Genomic DNA, 15,316 nt, shown 5'->3' with positions numbered 1-15,316 from the left:
AGCCAGAGAAGGCTGAGGCTCCTCAAAGGGAGTGAGTCCCCTGCTCTGCCTAATCTTTGGTCCTAAGGGAACTGCTACATTAATCGCTCAGTCTGCAGGGGGCAGGTGTCCCTCTGGGGCAGCTGCTCCCAAGTCCCTAGTCGCATTGTGGGGGGGAGGGCAGGCTAAAAGCTAGGGGAAGTCTGCCTTACGGCGAGGCTAGAACTACCACTCCCAGCAGGCACAGCGCGCAGGGGGGGGGGGATGTAGACCGGATCAAATTATCGCGAGGTTTGGCTTGAATTGGCCGGCGGGAGCTGGCTGTGCTGGGCGTTGGGTTCGCGCGGGGGGATCCGAACTCTCGGGGTGCGCGAGGCCGCCAAGTAGGTACCGGGGCCGCCATCGCTAGAGCGGCGGGGCCAGCCACGGCGGGACCGGGACTCTGGCACGGGGGGCGGGGCAGACCGCTAGTGCCCGCGGGGGGCGGGGTTCAGTCATGGGGGCGGGGCAGACCACTAGTGCCCCGGGGGGGGGCCCTCTGTCCCCAGGCTCGGTCTCGCGGGGCGGGGCGGAGGAGACCACTAGTGCCCGTGGGGGGGCGGGGTTCAGTCATGGGGGCGGAGCAGACCACTAGTGCCCGTGGGGGGGCGGGGTTCAGTCATGGGGGCGGAGCAGACCACTAGTGCCCCTGGGGGGGCGGGGTTCAGTCATGGGGGCGGAGCAGACCACTAGTGCCCCTGGGGGGGGCCCTCTGTCCCCAGGCTCGGTCTGGCGGGGCGGGGCGGGGCGGAGGAGACCGCTAGTGCCCGTGGGGGGGCGGGGTTCAGTCATGGGGGCGGAGCAGAGCACTCGTGCCCGTGGGGGGTTTCCAGTCATGGGGGCAGAGGAGACCACTAGTGCCCGTGTGTCCCCAGGCTCGTCACACAGGACGGGGCAGAGGGGTCCACTAATGTCCGTGGGGGGGCGGGGGCTCTGTCCCTAGGCTCAGCCACTGAGGCAGCTCTGAGGGAACCACTAGTGCCCGTGGGTGGGTGGGGGGGACTGACCCCAGACTCGTCACACAGGGCGGGGCGGAGGAGACCACTAGTGCCCGTGGGGGGGGGGACTGACCCCAGACTCGTCACACAGGATGGGGCGGAGGAGACCACTAGTGCCCGTGGGGGGGGGGACTGACCCCACACTCGTCACACAGGGTGGGGCGGAGGAGACCACTAGTGCCCGTGGGTGGGTGGGGGGGACTGACCCCAGACTCGTCACACAGGGTGGGGCGGAGGAGACCACTAGTGCCCGTGGGGGGGGGGGACTGACCCCAGACTCGTCACACAGGATGGGGCGGAGGAGACCACTAGTGCCCGTGGGGGGGGGGACTGACCCCAGACTCGTCACACAGGATGGGGCGGAGGAGACCACTAGTGCCCGTGGGGGGGGGGACTGACCCCAGGCTCGTCACACAGGGTGGGGCGGAGGAGACCACTAGTGCCCGTGGGGGGGGGGGACTGACCCCAGACTCGTCACACAGGGTGGGGCGGAGGAGACCACTAGTGCCCGTGGGGGGGGGGACTGACCCCAGACTCGTCACACAGGATGGGGCGGAGGAGACCACTAGTGCCCGTGGGGGGGGGGACTGACCCCAGACTCGTCACACAGGATGGGGCGGAGGAGACCACTAGTGCCCGTGGGGGGGGGACTGACCCCAGACTCGTCACACAGGATGGGGCGGAGGAGACCACTAGTGCCCGTGGGGGGGGGGGACTGACCCCAGACTCGTCACACAGGGTGGGGCGGAGGAGACCACTAGTGCCCGTGGGGGGGGGGGACTGACCCCAGGCTTGTCACACAGGGTGGGGCGGAGGAGACCACTAGTGCCCGTGGGTGGGGGGGACTGACCCCAGGCTCGTCACACAGGGTGGGGCGGAGGAGACCACTAGTGCCCGTGGGTGGGGGGGACTGACCCCAGGCTCGTCACACAGGGTGGGGCGGAGGAGACCACTAGTGCCCGTGGGTGGGGGGGACTGACCCCAGGCTCGTCACACAGGGTGGGGCGGAGGAGACCACTAGTGCCCGTGGGTGGGGAGGACTGACCCCAGGCTGAGACACTGGGGGAAGGGACAGAAGGTACCGCTAGTTCTCAAGCAGGGGAGAGGACTGTGACTGCTGAGCCGACCCCTAGAACCTCCCCCCCAGCCTGTGTCCCATGGCATCACTCTCCTCTCCCTGCCCCCGCTTTGGGGCAGCGCTTCCAGGGTAGCACAGCATCGCGGCCCTGTCGTGGCCCTGCTAACTGGACACTGGCGTTGCGTTTTTTTGCAGCATGCCATACACCAGGTCTTCTCCCAGGACCCGGAGATCTACCAGAATCAGCCAGGGTGCCAGTGCAGCCTCTCCCTCAATGGCCCTGCGCCATAAAATGAAAGAGAAGATCCAGCAGTCGGTGGGGAAAGAGGTACTATTTGCTCCTCTGATGCTTTGATATCACCTTCGGCTTGTCTGAATCTGAACCTAAATAGCTACCCTGAAACCAAAAATTGGATGATGAATCACTCTTCAGTCTAGGAGACAAAGACATAATAAGATCCAACGTCTGGAAGAAGGCTAGACAAATTCTGGTTTGAAGTAAAGTGCAGCTGTGAGAGTAATTTAATTAGTGGAACAACTTACTAAGGATTGTGGTGGATTCTGCACTATTGAAATAGTTTTACTATTTGATCTCTTTCTGCAAGATCGGCTTGAGCTAGAGCAGGAATTAATGCAGAGAAGTTCTATGCTTGTGTTAAACAGCAGATCAGAATTGATCGTAATGCTCCCTTGTAGCCTTGGAATCTGCAATGAAGCATAACTGAGTTCTCTCGCTGGAGCTGAGAGACACAAGGCTGTCTGCTTGTCTGAGGTAGTATTCAGGTGGTAGACTGGGTGGTCTTTACTACAATAGTTACAATGTTTAAATGAAGGTAGGTGATTTGAAACAGTTTTCAGCTCCCTTTAGATATTTTTCAGTAGGAGACTGATCAGACACACCAGCTAAGCAGTTTTTCTCTTTCCAAGAGTCATTATGTGATAGCACAGTTCTGATGGTGCAGTACTGTCTTTTTCCAGCTTTTAAACTCAGCTATTTAATAATGCTGTTATTGCATAACTTGCTTTGGGAAGAGCAGAGTTCTTCAGTCACTGCACTGCAGGTCTCCTCTCAAATATTCTGTACTTCTTAGCAAAAATATTTCCACTAGGTATGTAAAATGCCATTTAATCTGTTAACTAACCACTTTAGATGGGGGGGGGGCACTCCAGCCTGGTTGGACTGGAGAGTGGCCCTGCTGTGACTGGGCTGAAGCACTCCCTCCTGGCCCCCATCGTAGATATAGGCTGCTCCTATCCCACCCAGTAAGCATTTTCCTGGTAAGGGTGATGCTTACTGATTAATCATTCACATCCCTAATTTCCACTGCAGTAGCACATTGAAATCAGAGCCTCTTTGTGGTAGGTCCTGTGCAAAATATCACAAGGACATCCCTACCTGAACAGTTTATAGTCTGAGGCAAGAGACAACAGATATACACGTGGGAGAGCACAAGGAAACAATGTTTCTTGTAAATTATTAACTAATAAATGCTGGAGAGGCAGGAACTTAATAAAAATAAAGTAACTCCTACATTCATGAATCTTCCCTATGTCGTACTTTAAGGGGAACAATGTACTCGAATCCATCACGGATGGGAGAGCAAAGTTTTTTGCCTAGTTTAGCTGTTCAGCATTCAGTCCTAAAGTGAAAAGCAAACACTGATAAAGAGCAAATTGAGGACAACATTTTTGGGTAACTAAAGAGATAAGCTATCTAAAGCAAATACTTTATACGATTGTGTGGTTGGAGGATTTAGCTGGCCAATCTTTCATGAGGAGAGATGTCCTTAACGCTTTTGCTTCTGAGATTTAGGTTTGTTGGTGAATACGAGAGCTTGTGTATCTTTGATTTCTCCTGTAGCGCTTGTCTGAGCCAAGGAGGCAAAGTATTTCTGACACAACATCTCTGCCAAAGAAGAGAGCAGCTGTTCTCCCTGATCTTGATAATGATACACCAAGGGTGGTGCTCAGAAAAATCATCCGGACCCGTAAGTTGAAAATACTCATCTAGGAAGGCAGACAGCAGCAAATCAATTTTTTAAAGGATCTGGGGAATGGGAATCGGTTTGTGTTCTTTAATAATTCTGTTGGGGTGGGGAGGGAGAGGAATTAAGATCATTTTGATTCATTTCTATAGAAGATAGCTATCCGTGTATTACCACTGCAAGAGTTGTGCAAGAAATGTTCGCTTTCAAGGCAGTATGGCTACATCTAGACTGACATGATTTTCCGCAAATTCTTTTAACGGAAAAGTTTTCTGTTAAAAGCATTTGCAGAAAAGAGCATCTAGATTGGCACGGACACTTTTCCGGAAAAGCACTTTTTGCGGAAAAGCGTCCGTGCCAATCTAGACGCAATTTTGCGCAAAAAAGCCCCGATTGCCATTTTCGCGATCGGGGCTTTTTTGCGCAAAACAAATCTGAGCTGTCTACACTGGCCCTTTTGCCCGAAAGGGAGCAGCATAGTATTTCTGCAAGAAGCACTGATTTCTTACATGAGATCGTCCGTGTTCTTGCGGAAATTCAAGCGGCCAGTGTAGACAGCTGGCAAGTTTTTCTGCAAAAGCAGCTGCTTTTGTGGAAAAACTTGCCAGTCTAGACACAGCCTATATGTTTCACCTTCGCAAAAATGGCAGAGTAGTTCTGTCTTCTAGGATGGTGTGAAAACGGTGTGAAAACCAGGACATTAACAGGATTCAAAGAAGAGCTAGATAAATTAATGGAGGATAGGTCATAGGTCATTGAGGATAGGTCCATCAATGGTTATTAGCAGGGCTTGATGAACAGCAGCGAAAGCCATTTGCCAGCCCCACAATGCACATGCCTGCTCCGCAAATGAATGGGGTGCCCAGCTGAAATCTACTCGCGATTCAATACTTTGTAGAGCCCTGGTTATTAGCCAAGATGGTGTCCCGAGCCTCTGTCAGAGGCTGGAAATGGGCGACTGGAGAGGGATTCCCTGTTTGTTTGTTCCCTCTAGGGGCACCTGGCATTGGCCACTGGGCTTGATGGACCTTTGGCCTGAGCCAGTCTGGCCTGTTATGTTCTTGCCCATTGAACATGAATAGAAATGTGGCCTTTGTCTCTTAAGCCTACACTAGAATTTTCTACAAACTTCCACTTCTGCCAACTGTGGGTCAGCTGCACTGGAAGATGGTTTAATTAATGGAGATTGCCTATCTCCTAGAACTGGAAGGGACAGGGACCTTGAAAGGTCATCAAGTCCAGTCCCCTGCCTTCACAGCAGGACCAGGTATCATCCCTGACAAATTTTTGCCCCAAATGGTCTCTGCAAGGATTGAACTCACAACTCTGGGTTTAGTAGGCCAATGCTCAAACTACTGAGCTATGTCTCCACCCAATTGGTTTGCCAGTTGCTACCTGAGTTTTTAACACTACTAATCCTAATACAATTAGCAGTAGAAAGCCTTGCTGCAAAATTAATTGTAAGTTTGCCGTGGAGTGCGCACCTCTCACTTGGGGAGACCCAAATGACATCTACTCCTATCCTGCCTCCACTGTGGCGTCCTAAAACTGAATACATGTTTCTTCCTAGTTTAGAAACAGGAAGAAACGAACCCGACGAAGGAGCGGGGAACTTCTCATTACACCTCCTTACTAGTTTATTTTATGAAAACAAAGTACTTTTTGTTGACAGAGCCACAAGTTTCACCTTTAGTTCCTCCAGTGCATGAGACCAAACAACCTGAAGAGTCTGGATCGCAGCCTCCATCGGAGAGAATTTCTAGTGGGTAAGTAGTTTCCTGTCAACTTGTTAAGTTACGGACAGAGTTCTAGCTCGGGGTGGTGATGGGGGACCAGGGTTTCTTGATCTGATCTGATTAAAATGGCCAGAGTTCCAATGTACTGCACAAACACTTCAAAAATATCCATGTAAATATCTTTAATACATTAACTTTAAATCCCTGGAGACATGATTCTTTAGAGTAAAAGGAGAAAAGATGAAGGAGAAGAGCAGCTGTCCCATTCGAGCATGGTATAACTTATTGACATGCTTGATTTCTTCAGATCCTTATAACTTAGTTGGTTTCTGTCTGGGAATTGGCCTAGAATGAGTCCATAGGAGCTGACACACAGATTGGCCCAAAAAACCCCAAATCCTCTTTGCATGTTGCATGTTCGCTTTGGGCCAGATTGAGTCAGGAGCTGCTTGTCCTCCAAAGGGCAGGGAGTTCTAAAAGATCACTTGGTGCCAGACTATGGCATGCGGTAGGTGATGGCTTTAAATGCAGGTGACCTAAACCTCCTTTTTATGTATTTTGCGTGTTTTTCCTTGATTAGCTTCTATAAGGCCAAAACATGTTCAGACTATTAGCTGTCTGTTTATTCAGCTTTCTCCTCCTAATAGTAGGTGTAATATTATACTTCTAACTTTTAGAGTAATGTATTCATTATTTATATACAAATAAAAAGGCCTTTTTTCAGCCACTCCTCTTAGCACGCTTCTGTCTGAAAACTTTTCACATCTTATTGTTACAAGAAACAGCTAAGATTATTGGAACTGGTAGATAAATACACACGTGTTTTCTCCCTTGACAGCATTTTGTGTTTTGTCACTTTCATTATTTCTCTTGTATATTCACTTCTTCTTTTTCCCACAGTGTGTGGAGAGATTCACAAAGCATGGAAAGAAACTGTTTAAGAAATGAAAATGTGATTGCAAAATCACAAACATTGGCAGGGGAGTTGGACAGATGCAGTTCTAGGAACTGCTGCCTGTTCTCCTAAAATAAATGTATATAGGCTTCTGATTCCAAGCTGCAGGCTGAAATGAACTCTTCAGCAAGTAACAGCTAGACACTGCATTGCTTCTGATGTATCTGTATGATAGCAAGTAGGGATGTTAAAATGCAGTTGTCAGGGACTCTAGCCCAGACGGCTCAGTTCGTTGTCTGACCGCAAAGAGACAGGCTACACCAGCAAAGTCCAAGCACAAGCTCTTTATTGAAGAGTGCACACAACAATAGAGAGCGGCCCGTCTCCAAAGAGAACCAGGCATGATTTTAGTAACAGGTAGGCTTATAAAGACAGTTCTGTCGCGTCATAAGCTCTTCACCCAGGCCACTCACCCCCCTTTCTAAAACTTTTAATATCTATGCATATCTTGGCCAACCATTCATTGTGGCCAGAAGTGCTTCATAATGCATCAGCAACTTTCTTATCAATCACAAAAGGCAGGTACCAGGAACAAGGAGACAAGGGAGTTGGGCACAAACAAAGGGCAAAAATAGGGAGGTAAGATTAGCGAAGGGGAACAGAAACAGGGAGTTACTGACCAGTTCCCAAAGCAAGCCGTTCTACTTACAGTAGGTACAAATATGTAATTTGTCACTTATCTTACTTTTATAACCTAAGCCAGCATGGAGGGTGCGCCTCTGTTTGAACCACGTTCCTGGTTCTGGTCAAGAATACTCAGAGGCCTATGAAATTAGCCTTTGTTAACTTTCCTTTAGCATAATGTTGACCAAGCCTTGTTTTTCTGGGCCCAACAATGTTAGTTGTGTAAACTTGAAAAATTCAGCAGTTACTCATTTATATTTGGCTGGGGGGAGCCCATCAGCTCCCATTTCCCTCCTCTCTCCCCCCACTATCTCTGATGCAGAAGGGCAGGAAGTGTGTGTAACCATGTAGCCAGATGCGCATTCACTTCCCTAGTAGCAAGATTACAGTATCTTGACACTGATGTTAAATTATCTCTTGTTCACCATCTGAGAAGACTTACTGTGCTGATTAATCATATGGTGACTTTTAGGGTGTTTTCCCTCCACAATCAGTCATGAGCTCTAACCTATTTAGGAACGTTTCTAACCTCCGTTTACTTTTGTAAAGGTGACAGCTTGCCCAGTGTAGGGACGTGATTTAGGATTTTAAGGTGGGGGCTGGAAGGTAATACCTTTTATTGCACCAACTTGTGTTGGTGAGAGAGACCAGCTTCTGCACTTACATAGAGCGGTCGTTAATTGGTACTGCAAAGGAAAGAATGTTTTGCTCAAAATAATGACCCAGTGATGGTTTGAATTCTGTCTCTGCATCTGTGAATTCTCTTGCAATGACAAATAACCAGCCTTAAAGGTGACTTGCCGAGTAGCTTTAGAAAAGGGAGCCCAGACCCACCTGTTTCTCTTCGTGATGGAGAACACCACCACGAGAGGGCTTTTCTTTCCCTGGTTCTGTTCATGGAATTCAGGAAGCCTCAGACCATGTCTGCTGTCAGCTCTTGTACCTTAACCAAAGGGAAGGGTTTGTTTCGATCTTAACTAGTCAGTGATGTTAAACCTAGTTTTTAAATAGTCTGGCTAAAAAAATCCCTTTTCTTACATCCATTGCTCAGCTTTCATTTCCGTGGCACTCGCGTTGCTGTTTTTTCAGTTGCCCAAAGGCTTCTGGAGCAATTGTGGAAAAACAAGCAGATGCTGCTTTTCTAACCAGTCTTTCGGGGTCTTTTGTCACGAGGAAGCAAATAAGGACACAGGTCCAATTTTGTTCTTCTTTGTAGGCCCTCTTTAATAATCCTGCTTGCCTTAAACTTGTAGCAAGCCAAAACACAGATGCATGTCTGACCTTCCCCAGCAGGTGTCCCTGGGAGGGGGAGAAAACACATGACAATGTTCATGAGTTACCACTGAATGGTTCCTGCAGGGGGTGGCAAACTGCAGCTCCCCTCTGGCCACCTGCTGACTGCGCACTCCAGTGCCGCGGGCCTGTGTGCCGGGGCTGAGAAGGGTGCAGCAGGGCCTGAGCGCACACTCTATTGTCCGGTAGCCATTGCGTGCTGCAGATCCAGTGCGCTTTACTGTAGGGGGACGGGCACAGTGCTGGAGTAAGACTGCAGAGACACTGTGCTTCAATGCTGTTGGGATTTGAACTGGTTCCTGTCCCTGAGATCTCCCCTCCCCCCGCATCACCCCACTGCCTCTCCCCAATTCAGCTTTTCCTTGCTTTCTCCCCATCTCTGTTCACATGCCCCATTGCACCCCCCCGCCCATGTTACTACTGCTGATGCAGCACAGAGGCGGGTCTGGAGGAGGTGAGTGTGCGTGCATGGTAACGCTAGAACATTGGCCTGCACTAGAACTGTGGCTTGTTTGCTTTGGTAGCCTGGAAATGCATCTGCCGGACTCTGTTCCTGACGGCACCGCTCTTCGCAACGTGGCCAGGAGTCGGAAGAAAAAGAAGTTCAGCATCTCTGAGTTTGAGCGAGGAGCAGATGAGCGACTGCCTCGAGCCCTGGGTAAGGCAGAGCAGGGACTCCTGGTTTGACTCTGCAGTCCAGGCTTTCACGGAGCTTCACAAGAGCTTTCGTGAACTCCCCCGCTGCAGTAGGTCAGCTCTGAGCAGCTTGTCTGCCGGGCAGCTCTGCGCCAGGAAGCCAGCGTGTGGGGATTAAAAACAACATCACTGAGCGACTAAAATCACCCAAGTTACAAGTAACTGGCTTCCCCCCAAGCAGCTCCCCACGTGATTCTCTGGGTGGCTTTCCAAGTTGCTATTCTTCCATTTGGAATTTTCCATTTTAGCTTCGCAAAGAGACGATTTAACAGACAGCTTGCTTAGACGTACCTATGGGGGGAACAGCCTGCTGGACATCAAAGCTAGACAAATTCACACTTGACATGTCCGTTTTTAACAGCGGGGGTAATGAATCATTGGAACAACTTACCAAAAGTTGTGCTGGATTCTCCACCACTGCAGATGTGAACAGCAAGAGTAGATGTCTTTCTATACAGTGTGCTCTAGTTCAAACAGGAATCAATTTGGGGAAGTGCTGTGGTCCGGGTTAAATAGGAGGTCAGATTAGGTGATGCCTTAGAATATTATCTAAAAGCTCTCACTTTGTGGCTCTCCCAAAAGCCATGACAGCACCGCTGGGCTCCAACTTGGCTTTCTTTCTCCTGGGGTTGCATGGACAAGGGGCAGCTTTTGGGAACTACTTCACCTGGGACGGGGGTGTATTTAGGTTGCAAATATACTCCCAGACTCCTAGAAGAGACGGGTTCATAGAGAGTGTTTGTGATGCGCCTAATATTCCAATAGACGGTGACTAATAGATGAATGGGGTCAGTAGTAATACTACTGAGTGAGGAGGCTTCTCCTGCAATCTGTTGCCTTTCCGAGAACTAGCCACTACTATGTTCATAAGTAGCACTGAAGTTCAGAATAGGAACCCTGAAGCTGCTGCATGTCATTTTCTTTAAACTAAGGAAACACACTGAATAGATTTTTGCCCCCTGCTCAATTCGTGGCACCTTAAATACAAAATAGCAGAAGTAACATTCTGGCTTTGCTCTCGGGGGATTGTAGCATAGCCATTCCTGGGGAGTGGAGCGTGTGTAAGGTGGTTCCCTCCCATGAATATAATTGCTCGGGTGTAATATCTGTACAGGTTGTGACATACTCAGCTAACATGTGCCTCAATCTTTTTCCAGACCAGCCAACGCTGGACAACACCGCTCTGACAAGGTGAGTTAAACCACAAAGCCTCTGCTTTTCATTGGCATGACTACAACAGCTCTGATTCACCAGACCTTCTCCAGCTGGGAGGAGCAGGCAGGATGGGCCAGTCCGAGGTCTTCAGAAGAGCTTTGACTGACAACCTCTGCATTTTCTTCCCTGCTGCTCATGCCTGGGCCCCTCCTTTGAGCCGAGCCAGGCCCTCCTGCCGTGAGACCTCTCCTTACCACTTGCTGCAGATGTGATAACTGATGGAAAGGTTGAGGACAGTGGGGTCTGGTTGGCCTTGATTTTAACGTTCATGAGGTGTACCTCTCCTCTGCTTGGTATGGTGCTGTTTTAGCCACTGCTCTGAGGAGTTGACAACCTTTTTCCTTGTGTGTGTGGGTAGCCCCTGGCATGAAGAGAGTGCCAGTATTCACTGCTTTCCCCAGGACCTTGCAGGAGGGAGCCGACTAGTTTATTTGCTTTTTAACGATTTCCTATTGTGTTAGGGACCTTGGCTTGTTTCCCTTAACCAAAAGAAGGCTGAGAGGGGACATGATTGCTCTCTTTAAATATATTAGAGGGATCAATACCAGGGAGGGAGAGGAATTATTTAAGCTTAATACCTATGTGGACACAAGAACAAATGGATATAAGCTGGCTAGTAGGAAGTTTAGACTTGAGATTAGACGAAGGTTTCTAACCATTAGAGGAGTGAGGTTCTGGAACGGCCTTCCAAGGGAAGTAGTGGGGGCAAAAGTTCTAGCTGGCTTCAAGATTCAACTAGATGGGTTTCTGAAGGGGGTGGTTTGATGAGGTAACATGATCATGGTAACTAATTGACCATTCATTATCAGTGGGAAATAGGTCAATGAAGGGATGATAGGAGTTACTATAGAGAACTTTCTGGGTGTCTGGCTGGTGAGTCTCGCCCACATGCTCAGGGGTTAGCTGATCGCCATATTTGGGGTCCGGAAAGAATTTTCCTCCAGGGTAGATTGGCAGAGGCCCTGGAGGTTTTTCGCCTTCCTCTGTAGCATGGGGCACAGATCACAGCTGGAGGATTCTCTGCATCTTGGGGTCTTCAAACTATTTGAAGGCTTCAATATCTGAGATTTAGGTGAGAGGATTATTCTAGGAGGGGTGGGTGAGATTCTGTGGCCTGCACTGTGCAGGGGGGCAGACTAGATGATCATAATGGTCCCTTCTGACCTTAAAGTCTGTGAGTGTTTAAGGCTTCTTAGACATTTGGCTCTGTCTACACTGGCAAAGTTTGCAGATGAAAGTGCTGCAAACGTCGCTGAAAGTGAAAACCGGTCAAACGTTTCCTGGCCACACTGCTAGCACTCTGCCAGAGCAAAGCATTGTGGGGACGCATCCCACAGTGCGGTCTTGTGGGGCAGCAGAGCTGATCCCTGCGCTGCTTGGGATTCCCTCGCAGCTCTGGGCGCTCTCCGGGCTGAGGATGTCAAAGCAGCACAGCTGTCTCTCTGGCGGCCGCAGCCATCTGGGAGGGGAGTGCGAGGCAGTTGGTTCTACTCTCTCTCCTTTTTCAGGTCTCTTCAGATCTCTCTTGCTACCCCGGTGCCACCAGAGTCTGTTGAAAAGAGAGGCTTAATCCGCAGGCCGAAGAACCGCAGAGCTGTCAACGTGGAGGCTTTTGAAGGCGGCGTGGAGCAGCACTTGTTGCAGATGAAAGGCAGTGGGTGTTTTCCTGTTTGGGGTGAGGGGGGCGCTGTGTGGAGAAGCAGAGGGGGAGGTTTCAGGATTCCCAGGCCACTTCCCCTGGAAGTGATCCTAGAGTTGAGGGGCACAAACCTCCTCCTAGCCCCCGGTGACTCCCTGTCGGTGGTGCCTGCTTCTCCCTCTCTGTGCCCCAGGTCTGAGGGTCCCTCCGTCCTGCTGATGCCGGAGCCTGAGGTGGTCCTGAATCCACGTGTCCCATTTGGCATCTCCTTAGGGACCTGGGACTGAGGAAGGCACTGGAGGGAATTGAAGTGTAGTGAGTGAAATCAGTCCCCTCTCCCCATAGCCAGAGTCTGTACTGAGCCTGCCCAGTGGCTGTGCTGCTGTCCTCCTGGACCCACGGCGCCCCCTCACCGCTGGGGAGTGCGGTGTATATATCCCCCCTCCGTCTCCGCTCCCCACGAAACCAAATGTAGCCACTGGCTCCAGGCTGGAACTGAGCCTCTGGGGACACAGGCCCTTGCAGTCATCTACCCAGCACCTGGGGTCTCCTGGAGAAATGGGGGGGAGGGTGAGAAGTCCTCAGCAAGAGCCCCGGGTGCGAGAGGGAGATCTCGTGGAGTCACGTGAACGGTGACTCTGCAGGGTTTTAAGAAATCAACCAGGCCCGTGTTCTCTGCTGGCTGCTTCACGCTGGAGAAAAAGGGCCTGAAAGGGTTCCAGTCAACCTTTTCCTGCTTGTTCTTTTGGGCGTTTCAGGACTGTTGGCTGAGCTCTCCCCTAGTTTTGTCGGATGCCTTTCAGGGCTCTCGGAGCTTTGGTACCTCTGTCGGAGGAGGAGCACGATGAGCCTCGAGCACAGCTGTTATTTCTCTGTAATCGATACTGGTCCTCGAAGTTCAGTGGGCGCTGACAAAGCCGGAGTTTTAAATGGCCTTGACTCAAAATCTTTCTTGGGGCATCGTTGTTTCATTAGTTCTCCTCCTTCCAGCGAAAAGAAACAGGACACGAGCCTAATGTTTGTGTCCCAGATATTGCTAGGTGGAGGTGCATCGCTTTTAGGGTGCCCAAGTAAAGCAAAGGACGTTCTAAAAAAAGCTCGTTACTAAATTCCTCCCTCTGCTCCCCAGACTGTCCTCGTAATATGAGTCTGGGGTAGGGATGGGAAAGGTTCATCGGGGAGGCCGGAGCAGCTCCCTCCCTGTCGCGAGCAGGGGGCTGTTCCAGCCCTGTGGAGCCCCACAGCCTGGGGCTGTTCCAGATGGCCAGGGCAGCCCCTGTATGTGGGGAAGGGGACACTCCCCCACCCCCTTTAAGGGTATGTCTACATTGCATTCTTCCTTCGAGAGAGGAATGCAAATGCAGACAAGCGAAATTGCGAATGAAGCGCGGATTTGAATTTCCCGCGCTTCGTTTGCATAATTGTGGCCGGCCGCTTTTCCGAAATACCATATTTCGAGAAAACAAATGCGGTCCATGTGGGGTTATTTCGAAAAGAAACCCTTTCTTCGAAATAACCCTTAAACCTCAAGGGTTTCTTTTTGAAATAACCCCACATTTGTTTTCTCGAAATACGCTATTTCAAAAAGAAACCCTTGAAAAAAATCGCATCCAGACTACTTTCACTTTCAAAAGATCTGCTTTCGAAAGTGAGATCGGAAGACGATATCCTCTTTCGAAAATAGAGGTAGCCTAGACATAGCCTAAGATGCCTCACTGAGCTGCTACCGAGTTCTCTCGTCCTTCCTAACGTGTCTCGCTCCCTGGGCTCTTTAACGTCCTGGCTCGCTCTGATGTCTCCCTGGCAGAATTCCCAGCAGGGACCAGTATTGCCCTGAACTCTGTCAGAGCCACCATAGAGGTTCCTCCTCAAAGCCCCCATAAGGTGGGGGGCCATTCCCCCCTTTCGAGGCTAGTGAAACAAATTGGAGTTGTACTTGGAGTCTCTGTCTCCGAATGGCTCTTGGCAGGAAAGACCTGTTCACGTGGGCCCATGACAGCTGGGGAGCTCCAGGAGAACTTTTCAGAAGCTCATGGCAGGACGCAGCATCCTAGCCGTTCGGCGGGGGCCCTAGGGCTTGGAGGACCACGTCTGCGTTGCTCTGCAGCCCTTATCCAGACGGCTGTGGGTTTGTGGGCAAAGCAGAAGTCCTTTTGACTGGAGTTGAATTGTTATGCGGGCTTATGGTTTGGCATCCAGGCAGGGCAGGATTCTGACTGGCTGACTCTGGATGCCTGCCCTGCTAATGGCTATGGTTTCCTAGGGCCCTGACTGAGTCCGCGGGTTGAACTGACTTGAAACCTTTCTCACCAGCACAAAACTACCTGGTGGAGTCGCAGGCAACGTCCCTGATTGGCGTGACCATGGGGGCGAGTGATACTGAAATCATCCTCAGCAACACGGAGCTCTTCGCCCAGCCGCAGCGCGGGGAGCAAAGCTACGCCGGCGTCTCGGCTCTAGACCCAACGCTCTCGAGAGGCAAAACGGCAGCGCCAGGGAGCCGGGTTTCCAGCGCAGCCGCTGGGGAGGGCCCGGTGCTTGATGTGGGTGCAGAGGAGAGAACGCCGCAGAGCCGGCAGGGGAAGGACTTGGCCCAGGATCCTGAGCACGCTGATCAGCTGGCCGCTGGGTCTCGGGGCCTGCTCGGGGCAGAGCAGCGAGAACGTACCCGAGGGAGCAGTTACTCGGAGCCGCTTCCTGGGGCAGACGAGCTGGCGGCTGGCTGTGAGTACCGGAGGGGGCTGAGCGGGGACTTGCTGGGGAAGCTGCTTGTCCTATGATCCGGGAATGGCCATTGCAGGGCACATGAATCACACCTGCGCCTGGCTGTTTGCCAAGCTCTCCCTGTGGGGGAAGACGGGTTCTCCCACCCCCATTGAGATGCCGGGGCTGGCCCGTTCCTGCCGGCTCAGGCTCCTGGGGCTCTGGCTGGAGGGTTGCTTTGCTGCTGTGTAGGTGGTTTTACCTGGGCTGTGGCTTGGGGGTCTAGGACACTGCAAGGGGGGGCGGTTTCAGAGCTTAGCCGCCAGCCCGATCCTGCAAGTCCACACAGCGATGTATCCACACGTCACCCTCAGCC

At 51.3% G+C, this 15,316-nt stretch overlaps 1 protein-coding gene across 3 annotated transcripts in view; it reads left to right on the top strand.

The window, feature by feature from the left end:
- CENPT (centromere protein T) overlaps positions 1–15,316 on the top strand; it is a 30,927-nt gene that overhangs the window by 2,723 nt on the left and 12,888 nt on the right. For 2 of the 3 annotated variants that reach the window (XM_075940526.1, XM_075940524.1), the window contains exons 2-8: positions 2,290–2,422; positions 3,956–4,082; positions 5,752–5,845; positions 9,212–9,345; positions 10,541–10,574; positions 12,107–12,252; positions 14,551–14,961. In XM_075940526.1, the coding sequence (XP_075796641.1) occupies positions 2,290–2,422; positions 3,956–4,082; positions 5,752–5,845; positions 9,212–9,345; positions 10,541–10,574; positions 12,107–12,252; positions 14,551–14,961 (1,079 nt within the window). Of the gene's footprint in view, positions 1–232; positions 363–2,289; positions 2,423–3,955; positions 4,083–5,751; positions 5,846–9,211; positions 9,346–10,540; positions 10,575–12,106; positions 12,253–14,550; positions 14,962–15,316 lie in introns of those variants that run through there. The other variant, XM_075940525.1, reaches the window with a different exon arrangement.

Source organism: Pelodiscus sinensis, chromosome 12, assembly GCF_049634645.1.
Source record: "Pelodiscus sinensis isolate JC-2024 chromosome 12, ASM4963464v1, whole genome shotgun sequence".
NCBI lineage: Eukaryota > Metazoa > Chordata > Testudines > Trionychidae > Pelodiscus > Pelodiscus sinensis.
This window is presented reverse-complemented; position numbering and strand designations above follow the sequence as displayed.